General features: G+C 35.2%; 1 protein-coding gene across 3 annotated transcripts in view; it reads left to right on the forward strand.

Moving 5' to 3' along the window:
• XRCC4 (X-ray repair cross complementing 4) overlaps nt 1-24,968 on the forward strand; it is a 364,483-nt gene that overhangs the window by 251,195 nt on the left and 88,320 nt on the right. For all 3 annotated transcript variants that reach the window (XM_043976414.1, XM_043976413.1, XM_043976415.1), the window contains one exon: nt 6,158-6,305. In XM_043976414.1, the coding sequence (XP_043832349.1) occupies nt 6,158-6,305 (148 nt within the window). The remainder of the gene's footprint in view (nt 1-6,157; nt 6,306-24,968) is intronic.

Raw genomic sequence — 24,968 nt, forward strand, 5'->3', positions numbered from 1 at the left:
AATGGTGGGTTCCTCTAGGTTAGTAATGAGAAAGAAGGCTGGAGATGTAGTTTACAGAGGTCCGCAAATGTCAAGGTAAGGAGTTCAGCTGTATTCTTTAGGGACTGTAGTGCCATTGAGGATTTTGGAATAGAGGAGAGGCCTGCCAAAGAACTTTAACACCCGAGGATTCTTCATTTGGTACTTCAAGATACTGATTCTTTTTTTGTTTGTTTTTTGGGGGGTTTTGCGGGGCAATGGGGGTTCAGTGATTTGCCCAGAGTCACACAGCTAGTGTCAAGTGTCTGAGGCTAGATTTGAACTCAGGTCCTCCTGAATCCAAGACCAGTGCTTTATCCACTGCACCACCTAGCTGCCCCCAAGATATTGATTCTAAAGCTAAATGGTTGCTAACATTAACAACCTACCCTTTGGGATATTGAATTTTTAGACATCTTCCCTGGGGACTTAGTTTGGCCTTCTAATGTGTTAAAAGCCATGTATCATAAAAATAAATATGTAAAATGTAGGATTAAAATAACAAGTGACAAGACCCAACAAGCTAAGAAGTCAAAAATATTGAGGTTTGAGGGTTTGATAGTTGTAGAATTAAATTGACAAAATATGTTCATTTCTGGGGTTAAATCCACATTGCTGGAAGGTGAAGGAAGCCTCTGGAACATTTGATAAAATGTCATTTTTTTTCTTGACATTGAAAGAACTCAGGGAATCTCATACTGTGCCTCTCTCCTGTTGGAGCATATTCCTCCAGGCCCCTTCAGAGCTCTTGTCAGATGACAAGGAGAGCCCCTTTTTCAAAGCCTTCCTTTCCCCATTTGCAGGGTTTATTTGTAGAGACCACATTTTCTAATTGTAGTGAACTTGATACATGAACTAAATATGTAATTTGTCCTGCAGCTCCCGCAATGAACATTTGAAAAGTATGCAATAAGATTCAAATGTATGTGTTGGAAAGCCACCACCCCCTTCCCTTTTTCCAAGACTTAAGGAACTAATTCTCTGTGTTGTTCAATACGAAGAGACAGTTTCAGTTATGACCCCTTCAAATGACCTTTACTGCTCATGCTATCACTTGATTATATGCACCTGATTAAGGGTAAGGGTGAAGCTGAAAGAACAAGGAGAAGAGGACAAGGATGGAGAGTCAAATAAACTGGCAAGAGGTTTAAGTTAGCGAATTTTTAAAAAATATCTTTGTTTTTGAAGATAGCTATTAGGGAGTAGGGGGAGGGAAGGGATGTAAGGGAAATTTAGGCAATGTGAACAACAGATATCAATAAAATTGTTTCTTTTCTTTAAAAAGAAGAAAAAGGAATGGAATTTATGTAAGGAGGAGATAGGGGATGGTCTTGAGAGGAGACTGTCTCTAACTGTGTGACCCTGGGTAAGTCACTTAACCCTAGCCAAGAAGAAGAAGAAGAGGAGGAGGAAGCAAATAGACTGTACAAATTCTTCTTGTTGATTTATATAATTTGACACCATCTAACCAATTCAACCTAATATCTTCCTCCTCCTTCCCTCCTCAAGTAATTCTCAACTCTCTCCTCCATGGTCTCTGTGCTCATTCCCCATGGTTGTTTCCTGAAACTACAATGCAACTGGTTCCCCATTAAACAGGTAGAAGAAAGATACAAAGTGGAAACATCAGACCTCAATGACTTGTGATATGACTTCATCCAGTAAGGCCTAAGTTCTTCCCAGGTTATTACCCTTGCCACTCCCATATCCTAGTTCTGATTCAAATAGTTTTCTTTTTTTTTTTTTTTTTTAAGGAAGGGCATTTTTCTATTTGAAAATTGCTTCCATGATTCTCCAGCTACCTCCCCTCTACCCTCCAGAATTCTGTTAGGATACTTGAAATAAAAGAACTGCTTGCTAACATTTCTATTTTTCTCTGGCAATAAAGACATCATGCTCATTTTGGTTTTTTTCTTTGGACATCCCAGTGCTATACCTAAGATGATTAGTACAGCCTTATATTTTTGTTAGGTTAGGATATAATTACTTGAGAAGGAAAAAAATAGCTAGAAATTAGGGCTAAAAGGTGAGGATTAACAAATTATAATTGCCCTGTTTATACTCTAAACAAACAAACTGCTATTTATTTACATAACAATGTGTATTAATTGTGGGCAATTGGTGATTAGAAATAAATTAAATTTGGATTTTATTGTTGTTCAGTCTTTCAGTCTTACTGATTCTTCCTGATCCCATTTGGAGTTTTCTTGGCAACTCATTTTACAGATGAGGAAACTGAGGCAGACTTAAGTGACTTGCCTAGGGTCAAACAGCTAGTAATCTGAAGCCAGATTTGAACTCACATAGATGAGTTTTTCTGACTCCAGGAGGGGTACTCCATCTACTGCAAAGTTTGAATTTCACAAAACTTGCATTTTTTTCTAGTAATCTGTTTCAGTTAATACATTAATATAAAAAAAATTTTTTAAATCTTAACTTAAAACATTAATTTAGCTAACATTTAACCTCTAGCATTAAAATATAAACAGAAGGAAACTTCCTGTTTGTGCTTTCTATTCCCTGCTAAGGATATGGCCTTAGTTGATTTTTTTTTTTTTTTGGTGAGTCAATTGGGGTTAAGTGACTTGCCCAAGGTCACACAGCTAGTTAAATGTCAAGTGTCTGAGGCTGGATTGAACTCAGGTACTCCTGAATTCAGGGCCAGTGCTCTATCCACTGTGCCACCTAGCTGCCCCATAAAATGGTTTTATTTTATTTTATTTCTTTTGCAGGGCAATGAGGGTTAAGTGACTTGCCCAGGGTCACACAGCTGGTAAGTGTCAAGTGTCTGAGGCCGGATTTGAACTCAGATACTCCTGAATCCAGGGCCGGTGCTCTATCCACTGCGCCACCTAGCTGCCCCCTCAGTTGATTTTTAACTATCATCAGGATATTTCTCATACTCCCCAATGGGAAGCAAAGAAATGTAAATGCTCATAGGAAAACCCTCTGGGAGTTTTTGCAAGTACAAAATAATTCTGGCCTCAGAATCATTCAATTCAAAATATTTGAGATTGTTGAGTACATGCAAAGTAAAGGTAGCATCTAGAAGACCTGGGTTCAAATTCCTCCTTTAAGCCTGGGCTAGTCACTTAGCCTTTTTTCCCCCAGGTATCTTTCTAGGATTTAGCTGTTATCTCATATAATTGCCATTCGTGATAACAAAGAAAGTTACCATATTAGGAATTCCTCTTGCTGATGAAATCACAGATTCTTCCCCTATATTTCTGTATTTGCTAAATACTTGCTCTTTCCATTTAATTAATTTAATTTTGTAATAAAATGGCTAAATTTGCATATATAAATAATATGTGTTCGTGTATATATGAATGAGCTAAGAAGATTAGTATGTGCCTGTGGGAGACAGCTGCTTTAGTGGAAAGTGATAGACCTTGAGCCGTGGGTTTGACTCTTTTCCCTTAATAACTATGTAACCATGGGGAAGTCACAACCTGTCTGGTTCTCATTTTCATTACATATAGGAATATATATATGTTTGCATATATACATATATAGTAACTATTTTATAAGGATGTTATAAAGATCAAATATATGTATGTACATAAGGTATTTCATAAATCTTAAAGTGCTATAGGAGCATTATTTATAGAAAGTTCTATCATTATTAGCAAAATCAGTTTTCTTCAAAAGGAAGAGACATTGCTCAAAAAATAAAGCATTAAATTAATATTGCTAAAAACATACAAGGCCATACATATATAATCTTTTTCTGTTCCATATATATGGAAATATTAATTTTATTTGGTGTTAAGTTCATAATAAAAATAAAGTTCTAAATAGCTTTGCATCATGGTAAATTACATCAAAACTTCATTTTAAAGAAAAATATGAAGTACAAAAAGAATTATTATGATATGCCTCATTATTTCAAGGATTTAATATATTGAGTGTTAAATTGTGTCACTGAAATATAACTAGAAGTGAGAAGAAAATGTTATAAAGAAAGGTTTGTAACACAGTTTATATGGCCACTGTTATAGTCAACAAATGGAAAGATTGTAAAGAAGTCCCGGTGTATTTGGGGAAAAGACATAAAAATGGTACAATCTTTTTATAGATTAAATATTGTGTTTATTGAATACTGGTATGTATTTTGAAAAGACTGGCCAGTAGTGTATCATGTTATTTTCTAGGTTAGAATACATTATCTATTTGCAAGACTTTGTACTGTTAGCATTTATGCATTTTAAAACTATCAAGAAAACTATTGCCTTTGCTTTCTTCTCTGCTTTTCTGAATCATCATACTTTTCAGTAATGCTATCCGTCTTCTAGTTTGCAAATTGATCTGTGTCCCATCTATTATTAAAATACTCTCTGACCCTGACCCTTTTGCTAACCTTTTCCTTCATAGAAAAGTTCATCCTTTGCTGATTATATGAAAGGAATTACTTTAGATGAGATTTTACTGCATTAGACATCAAGAAAAAAGCTTTCTCTTCCCTGATTTACTGTATTCACAATAATGGACATATCATTTGACCTTCTTTTACCACTTACCCCTTCTCCTTCTGCCCCCCCTTTTCTATGAATGATTGAAATAATGGACCTTATCTTCCTAGTTTAAAAAAAGTTGAATCTATATTTTTAAAAGAAAGTTATAAACTGAATATATAGGTTATGCTTCAGGTAAAGGTTGGGTTTCTGAGACCTCTTCCAAGTATTAGATTTTGCGAATCTATTATTTTTAAAAACTGAATTGCTGACAAAGAAAGACTTAATTTGTTTTTTGGTTTTGGGTTTGTGTGTGTGTGTGTGTGTGTGTGTGTGTGTGTGTGTGTGTGTGTGTGTATCATTGAGAATTAAATGAGTTGCCCAGGGTCACACAGCTAGTAGTGTCAAGTGTCTCAGGCAGGATTTGAACTCAGGTCCTCCTGAATCCAAGGCCAGTGTTTTATCTACTGCACCACCTAGCTGCCCCAATTTTTTGTTTGTTTGTTTTTAATAAATAATGGTAACCTATTATTAGAGAGGTCAAAGTGAGTGTCTTAATATAATTTGGGAAGTTGTATTTTGGTAGCTCATATTATTTGTACCACTTATTTGATATATAGCACTATTTACCTTTTCAAGTATGTGGCCTGCCTTCTCAACACTAAGCTCCTAAAGGCAGAAACTACTGTATGTAGTGTATCTCAGACACCCAACTACTAACAAATACTAACTTGGGTATTCCATAAATACACGATGAGGAAGAGGATGAGGATGAGACAATTGGCCCATTGTACATCCTTCTATAAATGAATCTGCTTTCATCCAGAAAATAAACAAAGCATGACGTGTTAATCTAGTATATAGCTTAAGCTACCTTTTTTTTTTTTAGCATTAGTTAAGGTTCTAAATAATGTTTTTCCTTTTGTCTTTATATCCCAGCTTGAAGCACAGTGCCTTGCATATAATAATAAATGGTTTTTGGATTATACTGTATCCCCTCCCCCCCCAGTTGGATTATGAGTAATTTAGGGGTAGATACGGACTTGTATTTCTTTCTGTATTCCTTACTATGTCCCGCACAATATTTGGCTCGGCAAATATTTGTTAGGAGGAAGGAAAGAAGTCTGCCATCCAAGCAGACCTCATACTACCTTTATGGCAGTATTGTTTGCTAAGGTGCCAGACAACAAAATTCAAAGACTTTTTTTTTTAACCCTTTAGATTAGCTACATGTCTATTAAGCATTTTTAGGAATTATCATTTATAGGATTCTAAAGATATAGCCACTCTAGGGACATTTAGTGATGTCAGCTCATTTGTTATATTTTTTAACTTTATATTTTACTTCACATTTTGTTGAGTCCACAGTGAATCAATCCTCAAGGCTGTGAAACTAGAACTAAGGAGAGAAAAAAAAAAAGGATGGTACTAAGACCAATATCTAAACCATTAATCTTCATAGCTTAGTTGATTGTATTTTTCTCAATTGCCAGACAAATATATAGTGCAGCGATTTAAAAAATATATATATTAAATGTCAATAAAAAAGGTAAAAATTAAGCACTAAGATCTCACTTCACTCACAAATGTTTTCTGTAACTTGAAAAGAGTATTTTGGCTTTAGTTATTTTTAAATTACCTTACATTGTTGGGTCACTTTCTTGTTTCATTTCATTTCATTTTAGCCAATTTTAGCCAAAACGATTCCATTATTTCAAGTCCAGATGTCACAGATATTGCACCAAGTAGAAAGAAGAGGCAGCGGTTGCAGAAAAAACTTGATATAGAATCTCAAATGGGTCCTCACGAACCACTTCCTCAAGAAAAGGAAAGGTAAGTTATTTTCATTTAATTCTTATAGTAAAGTAAGTTAATTTGTCTTAGCATAGCTAAAGTTTGTTTTTATGACACAATCTACCATGTTAAAATAAGCATTATTTAATGCTGTTTTTAAAAAAAAATTATATAAAGACCAGGACTTCCTCTCCCCTCAAAGTATATCCATACATCCATACATACCTATATACAGTATAGAATGAGAAAGAAGTATGACTTTAAATCAGTGGACTAAATATTTTCCTTTTGTATTTTAATGTAGACATTAATATTTTGTTCTACCCAGGAAAATACAGTCTCTATTTTCACATTCAATGAGCATATCCATATTTATTTGGTATACCCTTGTCTAATATGGAACAATTTACCAGAACTGCCCTTGAGTAAAAATGAAAAGGTGTCAGAGAGAATTTTGAATATCCAAGAATATTGTCCTCAATCTTTATCAGTCAAAGAGTCATGTGGCATTTTACTTCAGTCAACATTAACTGCCCAGCCTAACAATATCTGTTGACTAAATAGACTAGCAAAAGGAATGAAACTCACTTCGTGTTCTTTGTTATATTTTGGGTTATTTTCATATCATCCTCAGAAGACTAAACTTGAAATATCATTTTATTGTTTGCTTAACTCATGTCAAATAATTGAAATGCACCTTTTTATCTATATATTTGTAAATCTCTCTAGGCCTTTGCCTTCACAAACCTTTGGGAAAGAAGTTTTTCAGAATTGAGCTTAGGTACTGAGATTTCATATTACAGTTTCTATATTTTGATTGAAATCTTTAAACACTTTATATCACATCCTTCCAAACCCTTCTAAACCGAACACAATTTAACCTTTTGTAAGACTCAAGGTGATTGTTATCAACATTAATTATTATCATGTGTTGTAGATGCAGATTCAGATGGCATGAACCATCTGACTCTAGAAGTATCTGCCAAATTGGTAAACCAAAGGCTAGAACTGGCTTCTCCTGTGTTTCTCACTCACTAGAAAATTTATCTTCTTCACTGTTGCTATTAGAGCTATCTTACTTTTCAACATCATACAAAACATTACCTGTGATTGTCCAAAGGTGCAAAGTTTCCTGCATATGCTGTTTACATTAAATGACTTGACTGTTGTTTGGGTTACCTAATGTTAACAGAAGAGGAGATCTTAGTCCTACTGAGTATTGTCTGTCATGTGACTTGTTAGCTATAGTATATGTTCTGAGATATATCTGGGTCTCTCCTGTTCTCCCTCTTCTACTCTGAAGATATTACATTGTTTGTTTTGGGAAGGTAGGGGAGCAGGAAATTAGTCAATTAATCAATCAGCAAGTAGAGTGAGGTCAACAATATAAGTAAAAAGTGGTTGCATTTGACTAGTAGCTAGGAGGTTCAGACCTCTTCTACTGTCTCTTCTTCCCTGACAGACCAAGAGAAGGGCAGGGGCAAGGTAGCAAGTGTCGCACATTTTTGAGTGCTATCATCCTGCATCCACAGACCACCAGGGTCATGAAAAAGTGGAAACTGGGCAGTTTGCATCCAAAGGTCATACACACTGGCTTGTTCCTCTTCACTTCCTTTCCATAGGATGCTAGATGGAGAATCTTTTCTGATTTCTGCTTCCCATAAGTCTCAACACTAAGTTTGTTGTTTTGTTTTTTGTTTTTTCAAAAAAAGCCACTTAAGTATTATACTTTGGAACAGAATCTATTTAGCAATTTCTGGAAACTAATGTCTCTTTGGCAATGTTCTCCCTGTAGTAGCCCAGGAGCCAAGGGGTGACATTAAAAAAAAAATTTAATGAACTGAAAAAAAATCTTGTAATCAACATATATCATTCTAAACACTATCTAGTTTCTCATTACAGTCACCTAATTAAACATAATCCCCAAATTATGGATGATTGGTATTTCCATAAGTACTCTTTGAACTCAGATAATGTATTTTTTATGGCTCATTTTTTTTTATATCCTAGCAAAAAGTTTGTTAAAACCTTGTTTGCTGTTGCTAATGTTTCAGTAACAAAAAAGGGAAGAGGAAAAGAAATTTCTTGAAATTTGAATTTTTCATAAGATTAAATCCCATTAGTATCATCTAATACATAAAATGATATTCAGGAAAGGTTGAAATTAAATTGGATATAAGCAAAAGGATATAACATTTAATGAAAGAATATGAATATAAAGTTAACTCCACATTTATCCTTTAATTACTCTAACTTCTAAAACATCATGTCACTATGACATTCTAATTTATTGAATTTAAATTTAATAAAAAACTTGGGCTATGACTATATAAACTCTTCTTTTAGATTATAAATTCCTTGAGGGCAGAGACTACTTTGAATCACCTATACATTGGAACACAGTGTTATGTTCTTACTAAATATCGGTTGAATGACTGGAATGAATGAATAAATGGCATTCATTTTTCTGCCATAATTCTGCTATTCCTAACAGAGAGAGACGATGTGTGTGTGTATGTGTGTGTGTGTGTGTGTCCTTTTTTATAGGCCAGGTTATTCACACAAACAGCTTGGCTGATTTTGAGGGGCCAGACTGACCCAATAAGCTCAATATTGTCTAGTAAGTATTGTTGAAAGTAGGAACATGTCTATTTAATGCTGGCTAAACCACCTTTCAGTGGTATTGTTAGCCTTCATGCTGACTTGGGAAGGGGGTTCAATATCTTTAATATTGCCCCAAATTTCTTCTTAAAGAGCATAATTAGGAAAAGATAGTTCCATGCAACCAAAGATTTTTGAGTTCCTAAGTAACTTAAGTGAAGAGTTTCCTGTGGTGACACAGTTATTTCAACAAACATTTCTGAGTTTCTTGTTAGACTAATTAGGCATAATTTTCACTTAAAGGGCAGGTTATATGAGAGTAAACGTGTACATACAACTATGTTGCAGTAACATTAACATTTTCTTGATATTAAAGTGCTGCTTATGGGGGAACACATGATAAGAATGTAAAGGGATTCACAGAGTAGTGAATGGGTTTTTCACCAGCCTCAGAGGGAGACTAAAGGAGACGTGAATGCATAAGGGTTCTTAGCTGTGGGGAAGTAGTGAATGTTTTAAAAAAAGAAAGAAAGGGGGCAGCTAGGTGGCACAGTGGATAAAGCACCAGCCCTGGATTCAGGAGGACCTGAGTTCAAATCTGGCCTCAGACACTTGACACTTACTAGCTGTGTGACCCTGGGCAAGTCACTTAACCCTCATTGCCCCACAGAAAAGAAAAAAAGAGAACATAAACCCTAACCCTAAGCCAATTGGGAACAAGGATTAGGAACCCTCAGCTAAAGGGAACAAAAAAGAGTGGAAGAAAGCTAAGCAAACAATCAACATTTATTAAATATTTACTGCATACCAAGCATTGCACTAAGTACTGAAGATACAACATGCAAAGAAATATGTAAGCTATATATAGGATCAATAGAAAATAAATAACAGAGGTATGGCACTAGAATTAAAAAGGGTTGGGGAAGGCTTCCTGTGGAAGGTGGGATTTTAGTTAGGAATCACCCAGGTGAAGCATAAAGGTTTATCAGAGGAAAAATCCACCAAAGTCCTATGTGCACCCCATAACTTACTGACATTTATTCTAAAAAGTAGGCTAACCACAGCTCCTCAAGGCACCTCACCTGGATAGACTGACTTAACTAACACCACTAGGATGCAACCTGAGCTCTCTAAGGCCAAAAAAACGCTAGCTGAAGCAGGAGCTGAGCAGAGCTCCGCTAACTACAGTCAGGAATCCCAAGGTGGCAATAGCAGAAGAAAAGCAGCTTTAGGCTGCAGATTGCTGTAGTCAGAGTTCTTATGCTGGGTGACTTTAGAGGTCATAACAACCCAGAGGTAGCTTCTGGACAGAGTGATGTCTGCAGAGGCAGAGTTTCTGTGATTAACAGCCTTAGAGCTGGGGAGGAAGCAGTTGATGGCTGAGCAAGAGTAACTTCAACAAGAACTACCTGAGGAGGCAGGGAACTAATGGGAGAGACTTTCGAACAGCAGAAACACAAAGAAACCCTTGCTCCAGTTTCCAGTAAGTCTCAGTGAGTAGAACTTGGTGTCCTGGAGTCAGCAAAACCCAAGTTCAACTGTGGCCTCAGATACTTCCTGGCTTTGTGTCCCTGGACGAGTCACTTAACCCTTTTTGCCTCAGTTTTCTCATCTGTAAAATGAGCTGGAGAAGGAAATGTCAAAGCACTCCAGTTTCTTTGCCAAGAAAACCCCAAATAGGGTCATGAAGAGTTGGACATGACTGAAAAACAACTAAACTAAACGAAGGGGAGTCTATGAAAAGGATTATTTCTCACTCATTTATGAAGTTAAGAATGATTTCATTAAATGGGATTTCCTGTTAGTTGTGTTTCATTCCCATGTTCAATATGTATTGATATTGACCTTCCTGTGAATTGCCTGATCAGGAAGTAGCATCCACACTGAATAAAGGGTGGAAGTAAGGGGGTGGAAAGAGAACATGGTTGTGGTAGTTTCAGCTGTATATTTCTTTCCCCTTTAAACCTACATAGTTTAGCGATCACAGGATGTCAATATACCCACACTAGACAAACTTAATTAGTAGTTGTCTGATCCTAAGCCTAGGAGTGATATTAAATTCTTTCATAAGACTGTCAAATACCATATTGATGCTAGGTGGTCCAGAAGATAGAGTGCTGGTCCCCAAATCAGAACGACTTGAATTCAAATCTAGCCTCAAATACTTATTAGCTTTGTTACCCTGGGCAAGTCACTTAACCTCTGCCAGCTTCAATTCCATTGTAAAATAAGAGCACCCACTTCCCAGAATTGTTGTGAAGATCAAATGAGACTGAAAACACTTTCATAAAGTGCTTAGCACAGTGCCTGGGGCTTAACAAAATGCTTGTTTTCTTTCTCTCATTAGTAGCCATGTAGTAACAACTACATTTATTGTAAAGCCATTTGGCCACATTATCACTGAGGTTACAACTAGATAGATACAGCAGTGAAGTTATTATGCAGTTATTAGTACAAAAGGATTCAAGCTATGACATTTTTAACAGTGTAGAATACAAGATGTCTGGGTAATTACTATGATAACACTTTTTTAAAAGGTTTTCTCTGGTGTGTTTCATAGAGCTCCTTGCTAATATATTAACAGCACTTTCCCAGAGTTCTGTTTCTTTCTTCATCTCAAGACTCACTCATTGTGTGATATTTCAATAATGATTTTGTTTTGTCTTAAGTTTAGCAATTTTAAAATGCAGAATTCTCTTTTTAAATTCTACTTTAAGTCCATTGAATGATCTGCAACTTTGGATTCTGAAAAATAAAACTTCCATTCATTTGAATAGCAGGAAACTAGTAAATTGAAAACATACCACAACTTATGTAGCGTGGTTAAAGAGATGATAGTTTAAATTGGCATATGTTAGCAAGATTGAGGAACAGAAGAGAACTGCTTATTTTAGTCTCCCTCCCCCTCACCTCTTCTTTAAATAAAAATACTTTTAAAAAAATTCTGGAATAGTTTGACATTTTCCTGCTTCCAGAAAGACTCTGAAACCTTTGAATCTAATACATATTGACAAATATTCATTAAAAAATAGCATGACTGATTTATACAGTATGAATGTGTGTTTATACTCTGTGGGGAGCAGTGATACTTTTCTGTCAATATGTTAACACTCAGGGTGAATCTTCAGTATAACCATATGCTACTCATTCGTTGCTATTTATTATCTACCTTTATAGAAAATATTTTGTAGAGCTCTTTCTAATTTATCTTCTTAACTTCATCCCTGGAACATAATGATTGAGCTGATAGAAACTAGAGAAGTCTCACAAATTTCTTTTGTATTCATCAGACATTTTGATATCCATAGATAAGATCCAAAAGTTCAACAGGACATTTAAAAAATAGCCTTAATGCAGATAGAAAACTATATAATACATATTTAAATGGACAGTTAGAAAAATAGTAAATAATGCTACTAGGCCTTATTCACATCTAGTCGTAAATAACGACTTACTTTATTATACCTCAAATGAAAAAAAAAATAGCCAAAAGAAGAATGTAAGTACAGCATTACTACAGTGTAAAAAGTGTGGCAGCTCTGAAGTCAGAGAACATAAGTTAAAATCTTTCTTTTGATACTTCCTCTCCTTCTGCACATGGGCAAGTCACTTAACTTTTAAAACAATAGAGTTGCACAATGTGCCCTCTGAGATGACTTCCTACATCTGTGACCCTATAACTCAGTTTTCAAATGTCCAAAAAAAAAAAAGTAAAATAAATTGACCAGAGTCCTGTTTTTTTGGAAGGCAGTAAATGGAGCTGTCTTAAAAGTATTAATCAAATATTCTATAAAATAAGGCTGTGGCCACATACGCAAGCTGATTAAACTATTTTGACTAATTAATGGAGTATTAACTGGTTGTTTGGAAGAATTGACTAAATTACTCAATAAAAAAGATAAACAAAAAGACTGTCAGAGATACTCAACCAAATTTGGTTTGTACTCACTGTTAAGGAGGTAGAAAGCCATAGGCAAAATTATGAAGAAAATGAAGTTGACCTTGCCTCCCTTAAACTCTGCCTTTTCTCTCTCTCTCCGTTCCTAGCAACCCTATTTTCTCTCTCCACCACGTGTATCAGTTATCCCACATTGTTGGGCCATTTTCTTAGACCACAAATAGGTGTTAGTTGGTGTTGACTAAAGGTAAAACTCTTAAGGTATTGAAATTTAGATCTTACTAGAGACAAAATCCTCTCTAGACACAAAGGCATAAAACTAATTTCCAGGTCCCAGGATAAGATGGTGAGGGAGGGAATTGTAACTCAAAGAGCCTCTCTGGGGTCTCTCGAATTCTGTCACTTGGGAAGTTGCCCTCGTTTCTAAGGGTCCTGTTAGATCTCTACAAGAGTTATTTCCCAGATGAATTATAATAGGATATATTGGTCTAACCTTCCAAAGAGCAATTTTATATTTTCTCAGTTGAAGGATTAGACCCCTTAAAAGTAATTTTGTTAGGAAAAGAAAGTAGTTGTTATATGCAGATTTCCATTACTCCTTAAATATTGCCATCAGGCAATTAGGAATTTTAGTAACATAGGTTTTATGTAAATTTCATAGCCACAATAGCCCTATTACTTTTGTTTTCTGCAGGACAAATTAATTTAATATTTAAATCATGTTAAATGACTTCTTAAGACACTATTAGTTACTCTGGCTTAGACGTACCCTTTGTTGTCTAGCTTCCAAACTCATAATTGACACTGATTTTTCCAAAGTTACCTATGGGTTTTTAATTGATAAATCTGATAAATTTTTCTCATCCCTTATCGTTTTGATCTATCTGCTACATTTTGACACTGTTGACCACCCTCTCCTCTCTGCGTTTTCATGTTACTGCTGTCTCCTGGTTTTTCTTCTACTTGTATGGACTACTCCTTAGAGTGTTCCCTAAGGTTCTGTCTTAGGAAACATCCCCCCCTTCATCATGTCACCTTCCACTTGTTTAACTATGTTCTCTGTACTACTATATACTATGCATATATCTGTGAATCATCTACATAAGAGACAGTGTGTGTGTTCACACTTATGTATGTGCAGCCTCCTGAGTCTGTCCTCAAACTTCAATTATGTATCACCAATTGCCTGCTATGTCAAACAGGATGTTCCAGAGCAGTAGTGCAGTGGTTCTCAAACTTTTTGGTCTTAGGATGCCTTTATACTCCTAAAAATTATTGAGGCTACCAAAAAAACTTTTGTTTATATAAATTCTATCAATCAATATTTACCATATTAGAAATTAAAATGTATTATTATTATGAAAATTTTTGACCTTACTGACCCCCTGAAACTTGGGGAAGTATCCTGAGGAGTGTCCATTCCTTACTTTGGGAACTGCTACATCCAAAACATCTAAAACTCAAAATGTCCAAAGCGAAATTCATTATCTTTCCTCAAAAACCTTCCTCCTTTTCAAACTTCACTATTTCTACCAACAGCACCATCCTTCCACTACTCCAGATATGTAATCTCAGCGTTATTCTCATCTTCTCACAATCACTTCACATATTCATTCAAATGTCAAATCTTGCTATTTCTACATCTATAATATGTTTTGAATGCAGACATGGCTACCATCTTAGTTCAGGCCCCCATCACTTCTGATCTAGATTATTCCAATAGTCTTCTAATATGTCCTATACTGTGTCCTTTTTCTCACCACTCCAGTCCATTTGCCAAACTATTGCAAAGAAATTTTCCTTAAGGGTATTTCTGACAATGTTGCTTCCTTTTTCATTCAACTTCAGCAGCTTTCTCTAGTGTAAAATATAAACTCCTTTTTTGGGCTTTTAAAGTCTTTCACAACCTAGTTTGGTTCATTTTTTGTACTTGTATCTCCAGTGGCTAGCAAGTAGTAAGCATTTAATAAATACTTGTTGATTGATAGAGTAATAGCCTTAAATGAACATCCTGAAATAACCTTTATCAAACCAGAAAGTAAATTAGTGGTAGCTAGTTTTCTTTAATGGCTCCAAATATAATAATATATAACCTAATTTTCAGTGAAAACGATGTTTAATATATTTTTAAGTTCTCACTTTTTAAACAAATTATCATTAATTGTATTTATTTAAAAATGGTATCCGTTTGCCAACATTGTAGTATAGTATTTTACCTTGGGTATGTAATTTTATCCCTATGGACCTCAGTTTCCTTCTTGCTCTAATTTTATCATCCTGCTATATTCCTCCCCATATGTCCATTGTCCATGATACTGATATTGAGTAAGTAAGACTTGACAAGGTGTCCAGAAATTCTAACAATATTTCAGAAATTCATTTTCTTATGAAGTTACTTGGACTATGGTTGTTTTTTCCCACAGAGTCTTTAAATTGGTCTGATGATGCTCATCATATGCCAAAATGTAGTAACTAATTTCATTATTTTAATTCCAAATGGAATTAATTTTATAGTACATTCTATGATTTGCCAACATTAGTACCTAAACCACATAAGTTGTTACTTTCCATTGTAGCCCTATTAAACATGGCATATGTTATAGCACAGTTTCTTTATCAAGGAAGTGACAGTAACTTTAATTGAAGAAATAATAAATTAAATATTAAATTGCAGGGATTCTTAATGTCTGATGTGTTGCATATAGTTTATTTCTAATGAGTATATTGTGTGGGTCTATGATTGTGATTGGTTGAAAAGCATTTTCATTTAAAAGAATCTGGTTAAACTTCAGAAGAGATTGAGAAACTTAAAAAGCAAATATAGCCCTAAAAGTCAGTAGCAAAAGAGGAACAGATGAGATCTGTGTCTATAAATTTTTACAAATGCCTTGGACATTTCGTTTGCTTTCATCAATTAGGGCTGGCCATTTGTACTGGTGGATGTTTAGCCTGATCTAGAATGAATGTATTACCAACCCAATGTGTGGTATCACCATAATAAATCAGAATTATAGACTGTTGAATAATTTCTTCAGGGAGAAAAAAAATACATAGTTTCAGAATGAGAAGCAAGAAGTTATGAGGTTTTATTGGAATTGGCAGTTTCGTTCATTCTGATGTCTATTAATAGCCATTTGCAATAATACTGAAATGTCATTCTCTTGGGGATGTGGAAACAATTAAATGTATTTTTGTTTAAAGACAGAAAAGGAGTAATATTCTTATCTTTAATAAAATCCCTCTATGATACCTTTGAAACTAAGGATGGACTCTTTTGACAGAATAAAGAAATGATTAAGACATGACTAATGTCTTATGCAAGACATGGTAGTAAAAAAAAATTTTTTAAGGTTTTGTTTTTTTCCTTTTGTTCTGGAATTAAATTTGTTTTTTATGAGAACTTGAAAGTCAAAATTGACTGTGTTCCCTTTTACCACTTTTGTTTTCTATTTCAGTATTAAGATTACTTAGAAGAGAAATCTCTTAGCATTAGAGTTTATTTTAAAATGTGTGTATAAAAACATTAGTGACCCAGAACATTGATTCCAGTAAATGTGAAATGTTTTAGCACCATAACATCTAAAATATGAAAAAAAAATTAAATGCATAAGGATTTAGAGTACTTTTACTCCTGAAAGAAGTGAGTCTAAAAGTAATTGGTGAAGTTATTTTTCAAGGCAAGATCTATTTTTTAACAGACAGAAATCCCCCAGGGAAGATCAGCACATATGTGACGGCCTTTGGGCACACAAGTAAAGACCAGGAAATGAAAACTTAGTCTTTGAGTGCTGTTGCAAGAAATGTGTAGGACCTGTGGTCTTCTGTCCAATATTTAAGGTCCAGGTATAAAGTCTCAAGTCAAGGAGTCCAGCAGGAACTTCTATGATAATAGGGACTTCGTAAAAGCCCGTAAAGGAGAAAAAGAAAAGATTAAACCAGGAAAATAGGATACCAATTCAGCACTCCACCTAGGGCTAATCCCCACTGGTCTTAGTCTGTAGTGTAGAAATAACACTGATTAAATTCTATTTTCCCTCTCTTCTCCCCAGACCCAAAATATCATTATCATAACAATCATGGTCATCTTCTGTATTTCATCAATTGCCAGGATTACCTAGGTTCTAACACAAAAGTAATATACAGTTAGAATAGTTTGTATATGAAGGGTACATAAATGACTTATTAACAGGAAAAACATGTTTATATAAATAGCTGATACTTTTTGGCAGCAACTACTTTTTTTTAATCTGATTTTCTTGAGACTGTCTCCATGGGCAAGATATATGTATGTGTTTGTGTGTATATGTGTATTCAAGTCTCTCTTCTAAGACATATTTGCTATATGACTGGGCAAAATCCCTTAGCCTTTCAATGTCCTAAGCAGCTCTCTAAGACTTATGTTGTAGAGCAGTTTGCCACTTCTACTTTGGTAGAGGGAGTTTGCTTACTGGGAGTTATCCACACCAGGGGTGTAAAACTTAAATAGAAGTGGGGACCACTATTCCATCCATAAGGACCTGTGTGGACAGCATATTGCCTTAGTTTTTAAATATATTATCTATGTTTTATCATATTTTAATTTATTTTATTAAATATTTCCAAATTACCTTTTGTTTGTTTTCTGTTTGTTTTTGTGGGGCAATGAGGGTTAAGTGACTTTCCCAGGGTCACACGGCTAGTAAGTGTCAAGTGTTTGAGGCCAGACTTGAACTCCGGTCCTCCTGAATCCAGGGCCAGTGCTTTATCCACTGTGCTATCTAGCTGCCCCCTTCTTTGTGACTTCTAAGGAGCTACTTCACCTCTCTCAACCTCAGTTAACTTTTTCTATGAAATAAGAGGGTTGGACTGGTGTTTTCTAAGGTACTTTCTAGGTTTCTATGATTCTGATCTGCCTGACCCTTAAGTGACAAATTAGACATTCTTTTGCTTTGTCCTCACTCCAAGAACCATTCAACCTATTTCTATAAAACTGTAATATTGTTATGAAAATTTGAGGTCTCATTCCTGCATTGTTTTAAGTGTTCTTCCTTGGTTTGCTGATTGTCACAATTTCATATAAGTTTAGAAGAAACCTTAGGAAATTGAATTGTCTATTTCTTTCATCTTTAAACTGAGTTAGAAATTTGAAAATAAAATTTTCCTGTAGTATTTCTGGTATTTTCTGGTTATGACTAGTTTATAAATGCCACAAGAAGCTACTAGCTTCAAATATTTTCACTCTTCTCCCAGTTATATTCAAAACCAAGAAAGGCAGAGGAAGTCGGAATCTATATTTTAAGTTAATCCATCATTTTTATATTTCATAATAAACTTGTCTCTAAACCAGCCTTTTATTCTATGTAAACATAATGCCATATTTTATTAGAAATTTTGAGGAATAAGATTTGATCCATAATAGGTTAATTAATATTATTAAATGTTAGATTGGTTAGACATTGGCAAGGAAAAAAAAACTTAGAAAATTGTACTTACTTAATAACCCATGGGAACTGTCAGTGAATCAGATTGTAGTGAATACAAATTTTGTAAAAACTCTAACAAAGAGCTAAACTATTGTGATGTAATTGGAAAAAATTGGAAAAATTATTTCCTTATTTCATCTATTATTTATGGATATGGTATAAAATGGTGGAAAGTTTTTGTTTCCTTTAAAAATATTTCTGTATGCTTTCTTTCATTCATTTTACATTTTAAAAGGTAATTAGAATAACTGATTTGAAACCATTATTCTTCAACAAGTAAATAACTTCTTATAGATTTAAATTATTTTACAAATTTAATATCCTTGGGTTTCATAATGGTCATAAGAAGTAGATGGGGGCAACTGGGTGGCACAGTGGATAAAGCACCAGCACTGGATTCAGGAGGACCTGAGTTCACATTTGACCTCAGACACTTGACACTTACTAGCTGTGTGACTCTGGTCAAGTCACTTAAACCCCAATTACCTCACATACACAAAAAAAGTAGTGGATGAAGATTGTCATCACATTTCAGATTCTGGTCTGAAAAGACATTGAAAACAGTCTTTGGAAACTAAGTTTCAACTCCTTTTGACAGGGGAGTTCACTCATTAATCCTTAAATCAAAGCTAGACCAACTAAAAGCCTTCCTTGGTAATGAGTACAGTATTCTACAAATGTTGCTGACTCATTTTTCTGTCATGTCTGACTCTTTGTGATCCCATTTGGGGTTTTCTTGGCAAAGATACTGGAATGGTTTGCCTTTTACTTCTCCAGTTCATTTGACAGATGAGAACACTGAGGCAAACAGAGTTAAGTGATTTGCCCAGGGTCTCATAGCATAGTGTCTGAGGACACATTTGAATTTTGGTCTTACTGACTCCAGACCCAGGGCACTCTCCACTGTGCCACCTAGCTGCCCCATAACACTTAACAACCATCGTGCTATCTGAAGGACTGAATGTTATTATAATGTTGTCAATAAATGGCAGATAAATGGTGTAGGAAATAGAGCATTGCACTTAAGATCTGGAAAGCTTAAGTCCAAAGCTTGTCTCACATACTTACTAGCTATGTGTCCCTTAACCTTCGTTTGTCTCAGTTTCCTTATCTGGAAAATGAGGATAATAATAGCACTTCCAGGGATGTTGTGGTGATAAAATAAGGTATTTATAAAGTGCTTTACAAACCTTAAAGCCCTGTGTAGATTCTAGTTATTATTTAGAGATTTTTACATACTCAACTCACTCTGAACATTTCTCTATTCCATTATTGTAACTACATTAACTATTTTAGGGTTGTAGTGACCAGAATTCTCTATTCTTTCAAAATTTTCATGTTTAAGCTGTGTTTTTTGTAGTGCCCCCAAAAATTCAGCACAAGGGGAAATAAACCTCTTTTCAAGTTTGCAGATATACCTAACAACCATATATAAAACCAAAGCGTTAAATACAGAGCTGCTATAAATCAGTCAATAAGAACTTACTAAGTGCTTACTATATATCAGGCACCATGCTGGTTGCTAGGGATACAAATAGCACAAATGAACACTCCCTACTCATAAGGAGCTTGCAGACTAAGACTTTAAGTTGGTATTACATATCTGTGCATATACACACATATGATATATGATGTGCATACATGCATACATGATAGATGTGTGCACATGTGTTATATATATGTATGTATGTAAACTATTTAGAGAATATGAACCTTTACCCATACTAAATTACTAACACATTGAATGTGAAGTCAGAATATGTTTATTTTGCTTATTAAATAAAAATTTCATTTATAGAAGACTTTAAATGTATCATGATGTTTACCTTAATTTCAAAAGACGTGCAAAAGTGGATTTCCTTTTCTTTTTTTAAGGTAGATTTTTATTAGTTTCATTCTCTGTTTACTTAACTACTCTGTGGTTCTCACTTTGGTTCCTTCATGTTTTGATTAATGGAGCTTTGGGACTGCTCCAGAGTATACTAAGTATATTTGGTACACTTCAAAGATGATTTATTCATTGTGTTTGTAATTGACAATAATCAAGTAAAGATCAATTATTTAAAAATTTATGTTTTTCAAATAAAGTAACTAATTATGTCTTTTTAAAAAGAATATTTAACTAATTTTAAAGTGTTCTGAAAGGTAAAAAAATTCAACAAAGACTCAAAATATATTAATGCAATTTTCAGCATTAGCTGTTCTAAGGTCTTTTAAAGCATGATTTCAGTTTTTCTTTAGGGTTTTACATTTTCTTCAGTCAGATATCACAATTTCCATTAAATATGCAGAGCATTAATTTACAGCTTATGCATTTTAATGAAAACTACATAGGTGATTTTTTAAAAATTCACTTCTTCTTATGTTTATAATGTATGCTTCTAAGGACCCTTACCACAATTCCCAGAGGCTGTTACAAGCATTTAAATTTCAAATCACTGACAGAAATGATTTCTGTTGAAATAAAACATCAGGACACCCTCCTAGAGTATTTGCTTTCCATGTTTTAGATTAAGGAAATCTATCATATGCTTTATATTTTCTATTTATTTTCCTTCTCTCATTTTGAGGTTTGTTTTTTATATAAAGTTCTTCAAAACTCAGATAAATCATTTATTTTTTGATGTCTTTTGTACTCTTCCCAACAAAAGAAGGCATGCACTATTAATATAGTTAATGTCTTATCCCTGAAGTATACTAATCAGCACAAATAGTTCTGTGATCATAATGTATGGTTTATTTCATATACTTTGATACTCTGATAGTTTGGGAATTTCATTAGTGTGGCTGCTCCCTCCACTAATGTATAGTTTATCTCTTCCCTGCCATCTGTTCTTACATGATTCTTTCTATGTTTTTCAGCAAATTCACCAGAAAAGTTTTATCCAATGTGCTTGAGGCCTTGCTTTTCTATCCATTTGTTGTCTCTCCTTCACACTTTATCACCAACCTTCCTTTCTGTCTTTAGCAATTTAATACCAAGTCTTTTCTGTAGTCTCTCCTTGGTAACAGGCTGCTGTTTCATTATTCCCATTATATGCCTTTCAATTGCCTTTTGGTTGCTTCCTCACTATATGTATGAATGACTTTTCATAAAGATCTCATTGAGGTAAGAGAGTAGGTTTATGTGTCAATAGAACATAAGCCCTTTCAGTTCAACAGAAGTTCTTTAGGACTTACTATTTGCCTCTTTCTGTGTTAAAGGATAAAAAGACAAAAACAAATCCATTCCTTCCCTTAAGGAGCTTCTATTTCACTGGAAGGAAAATTCTCCTTGAGGGTATGAACTCTTCAATTTTGTTTTTATATCTATATAAACATATAGCCATAGATAGTATAGTTGTTAGTATAGGTGTAGATATAGACATAGATTTATGCACTGTTCCAGGCCCCTAATAGATAGATGCTTAGTAAATGCTTATTCAATTTAACTGAATTGATACTCCTGAAACAGCAATGTTCCATGACTTGCAGCCATGTAACAAAAATCAGGGAAAATTGATGTTAAATTGATTAGCTTTTCCAACGACAGCTTGTTACTATGAAAGTACTGTACAATTTCCTAAATGTGATCTTGCCCAATTTACTTCTCATTTCTGCGCACAACTCATCTGCAGTCATTGTCTAAGTGACAAATGATCTAAGTGATATATCTTTACCTAGGGCAATAGCAAATAGGATCATAAAATCTTCAAACTCCAGAGTCCAAATAGTAAAAATCAGCTTGAATCACCCGAGAAAGGTTGAACAATAATCATCTTTGACCTGAGATTTGACACGTATAGTATCTCTAGGGAAATGGGATTCCAAAGCCAAAGGCTCATCTGAAGAATAAAGGAAAACATTGCAGATCATCTTAGCTGCTGAGGTTGGTCTATGTGTACAGAAATTTAAATGGACTCAATATAGGACAAGATGGACATTTAACTCAACTACAACATTCTTCAGCGTTTCTCAAAACTGATTGTTGTAACCGTATACCCATAGCTCCTAGAAGATGAAATATGTGCCTTGAACCATAATCAGAAATAAATAGGAGAGAGCACATTGTTTACCAAATGGTTTTTAGACTTTATTTACAGGTATCTGCATCGTGCAAATGATGAGTGGTCTTTCAAAGTAACTTCATATAGGAAGCATTGTAGTATTTCAGTTTCAATGACTTAGAATAAAACTAATTACATTCAGGTTGCAAAGGACCTTACTGATCATAAAGTTAAACCTCCTCATTTTAAAAATGAGGAAGTTGAATCAAAGAGCAATTATGCACCTTACCCAACGTTCATTTAACAAATTTTGGTAAAAGAGCTAGGTGGCGCAGCAGATAAAGCACTGGCCCTGGATTCAGGAGAACTTGAGTTCAAATCTGCCCTCAGACACTTGACACTTACTAGCTGTGTGACCCTGGGCAAGTCACTTAACCCTCATTGCCCCACCAACAACAATGAAGAAGGAAGAGGAGGAGGAGGAGGAGGAGGAACAGGAACAGGAACAGGAACAGGAACAGGAACAAGAACAAGAACTAGGTTTAGTTGCTGGATATGGTGGTGCTTGGCTATAAACCCCTACTACTGAAAAGGCTGAGGCAGCTGGAATACTTGAGCTTGATGGGGCTAAGCTACAGTAGAGTAAAAGCCCATAGGGTATCCTCACTAAGTCTGGCATCAAAATGGTGAGCTCCTAAGAGCAGGGAGCAATCAGATGCCTAAGGAGTGGTGAACGAGGCCAGGTCAGAAATGGAACAGGTCACAGCATTGTGTTGATCAGTAGTGGGATCAGGCCTTGGGTGGCTGCTGCACTCCTAGCCTGGGTGAGATTGGGAGACCTAGTTTTGGCTTTGTTTTTTTTTTTGGGGGGGGGGGTTGCAGGGCAATGGGGGTTAAGTGACTTGCCCAGGGAAACATAGCTAGTAAGTGTCAAGTGTCTGAGGCTGGATTTGAACTCAGATCCTCCTGAATCCTGGACTGGTGCTTTATCCACTGTGCCACCTAGCTGCCCCTGGGAGACCTAGTTTTGAAGGGGGAAATAAAGAAAAACAAATGAAGTAAGATTAGAACCAAGGTTCTCCTAACTTCATTGTGCTTTCTATGATAGCATACTGCCTCCTGTTAATATCAGTTCAATTTAAGTTTATTCCAACTAAGATATAAGGAATAAAACTCTCCTCTGAGGTTCCTATTAGGTATTTAGAGAAATAGAGTAATGTACTACTCAGAGCGGCACTTTTCTAAATGATATCCTAATCACCTGGAATAATTCACACACATCAGACCATTCACATTTTTGAGCCCTTTGCACTGTGTCCACTATGCTTTATTATAGGGGAGTAGCATCAGACATTGAGAAGAAGAAATAGTCTCTAACAACAATAGCCTTACAGCCTAGACTGGAAAATGAAAGCCATAAAATGGACATAATGATTGATATTCTTTCCTCTTTCCAGTCTACCCTGCATATAGTTTCCAAATTAGCATCCCCAAGATGAAGGTCTGAGGATATCACACCATTGAAGAAAGAGCTTCAGTGGCTTCTTGATGCCTTTAGCATAAAAGTCATGCTTCAGCATATTCCAACTCTCTTACTGAAGAAAATATTGATAAAATAAAGGCATTAGAGAAGCTTTTTTTCATCTCTCATTATTTAGGCCTAAATCACATTTTCCCACCATATCTTTACTGTCTTCACCAGTATCTTTTATAGTGAAGTCTCCAAGTATACAGTGACTTGATTTAGCATGGTCCTTTAATGGAATTATGCAGAAGAAGAAAAAAACAAGTAAAAGACTTCATCAAAGAAATGTGTTGACAAAAAAATAAATGGGACTGATGGCATAAGCTAATTAAGAGATTACTAGTGGACAGCCTGGCTACTCTATTAGTATACATACAGTATCCAAAGAATAGGAAAATGGTTCCTACTACATTGGGTGGACCCATATATTGGCTTTATGAGAGGACATGGACAAGAATGGCAAAGGACGGGCAGGCCTGATTGGGTTGGGACTGTCCATATTGAGGAGTTGTGGAAAGAATCCTGGGCTTGGAGTCAGGAAACATAGATTTTCATTACAGTCATTACACTAGCGAGTTTTGTGACTACAGATAAAAGACATCTTAAAATTAACCTGTCAAAAATTGAACTCATTATTTCTTCTTACCTAACACCTCTCTTCCTACTTATCCTATTACAGGGTACCAACATCCTCCTGGCCATCCAGGCTCCTAATCTGTGTTCTCTTTGACCCTTCGTTCTGTCTCACCTCCCCCCACCATATCTAATCTTTTGCAAAGACCAACCAATGTTTTACCTTCATAACATCTCTCACATATGCCCCCTTCTCTCCTCTAATACTTCTTCCATCACCTTTTTGCAGGCTCTCATTACCTCACATCTAGATTATTGCTACCTGTGTGTGTGTGTGTGTGTGTGTGTGTGTGTGTGTGCATGCATGCGCACACATGCTCTGTTTGCTACAAGTCTACCCACTTGAATCCATCCTCTACTTAGCTAAAAAATTATTTCCCTGGAGCACAGATCTCACCATGTCATCTCCCTACTTGATAAACTCCAGTGACTCCCTATCACCTCCAGCATCATATATAAAATCCTGTCATTCAAAGCCCTTCATAATCTGACATACAAACAGGTTTTCAGTCTTCTTACACCTTACACTCTCTGCCTATGTACTTTGTGATGCATTGCCCCTGGCCTCCTTGTTCTTTGTACAAGACACTGTATGTA

The sequence above is a fragment of the Dromiciops gliroides genome, chromosome 1 (assembly GCF_019393635.1).
Source record: "Dromiciops gliroides isolate mDroGli1 chromosome 1, mDroGli1.pri, whole genome shotgun sequence".
Taxonomy (NCBI): Eukaryota; Metazoa; Chordata; class Mammalia; order Microbiotheria; family Microbiotheriidae; genus Dromiciops; species Dromiciops gliroides.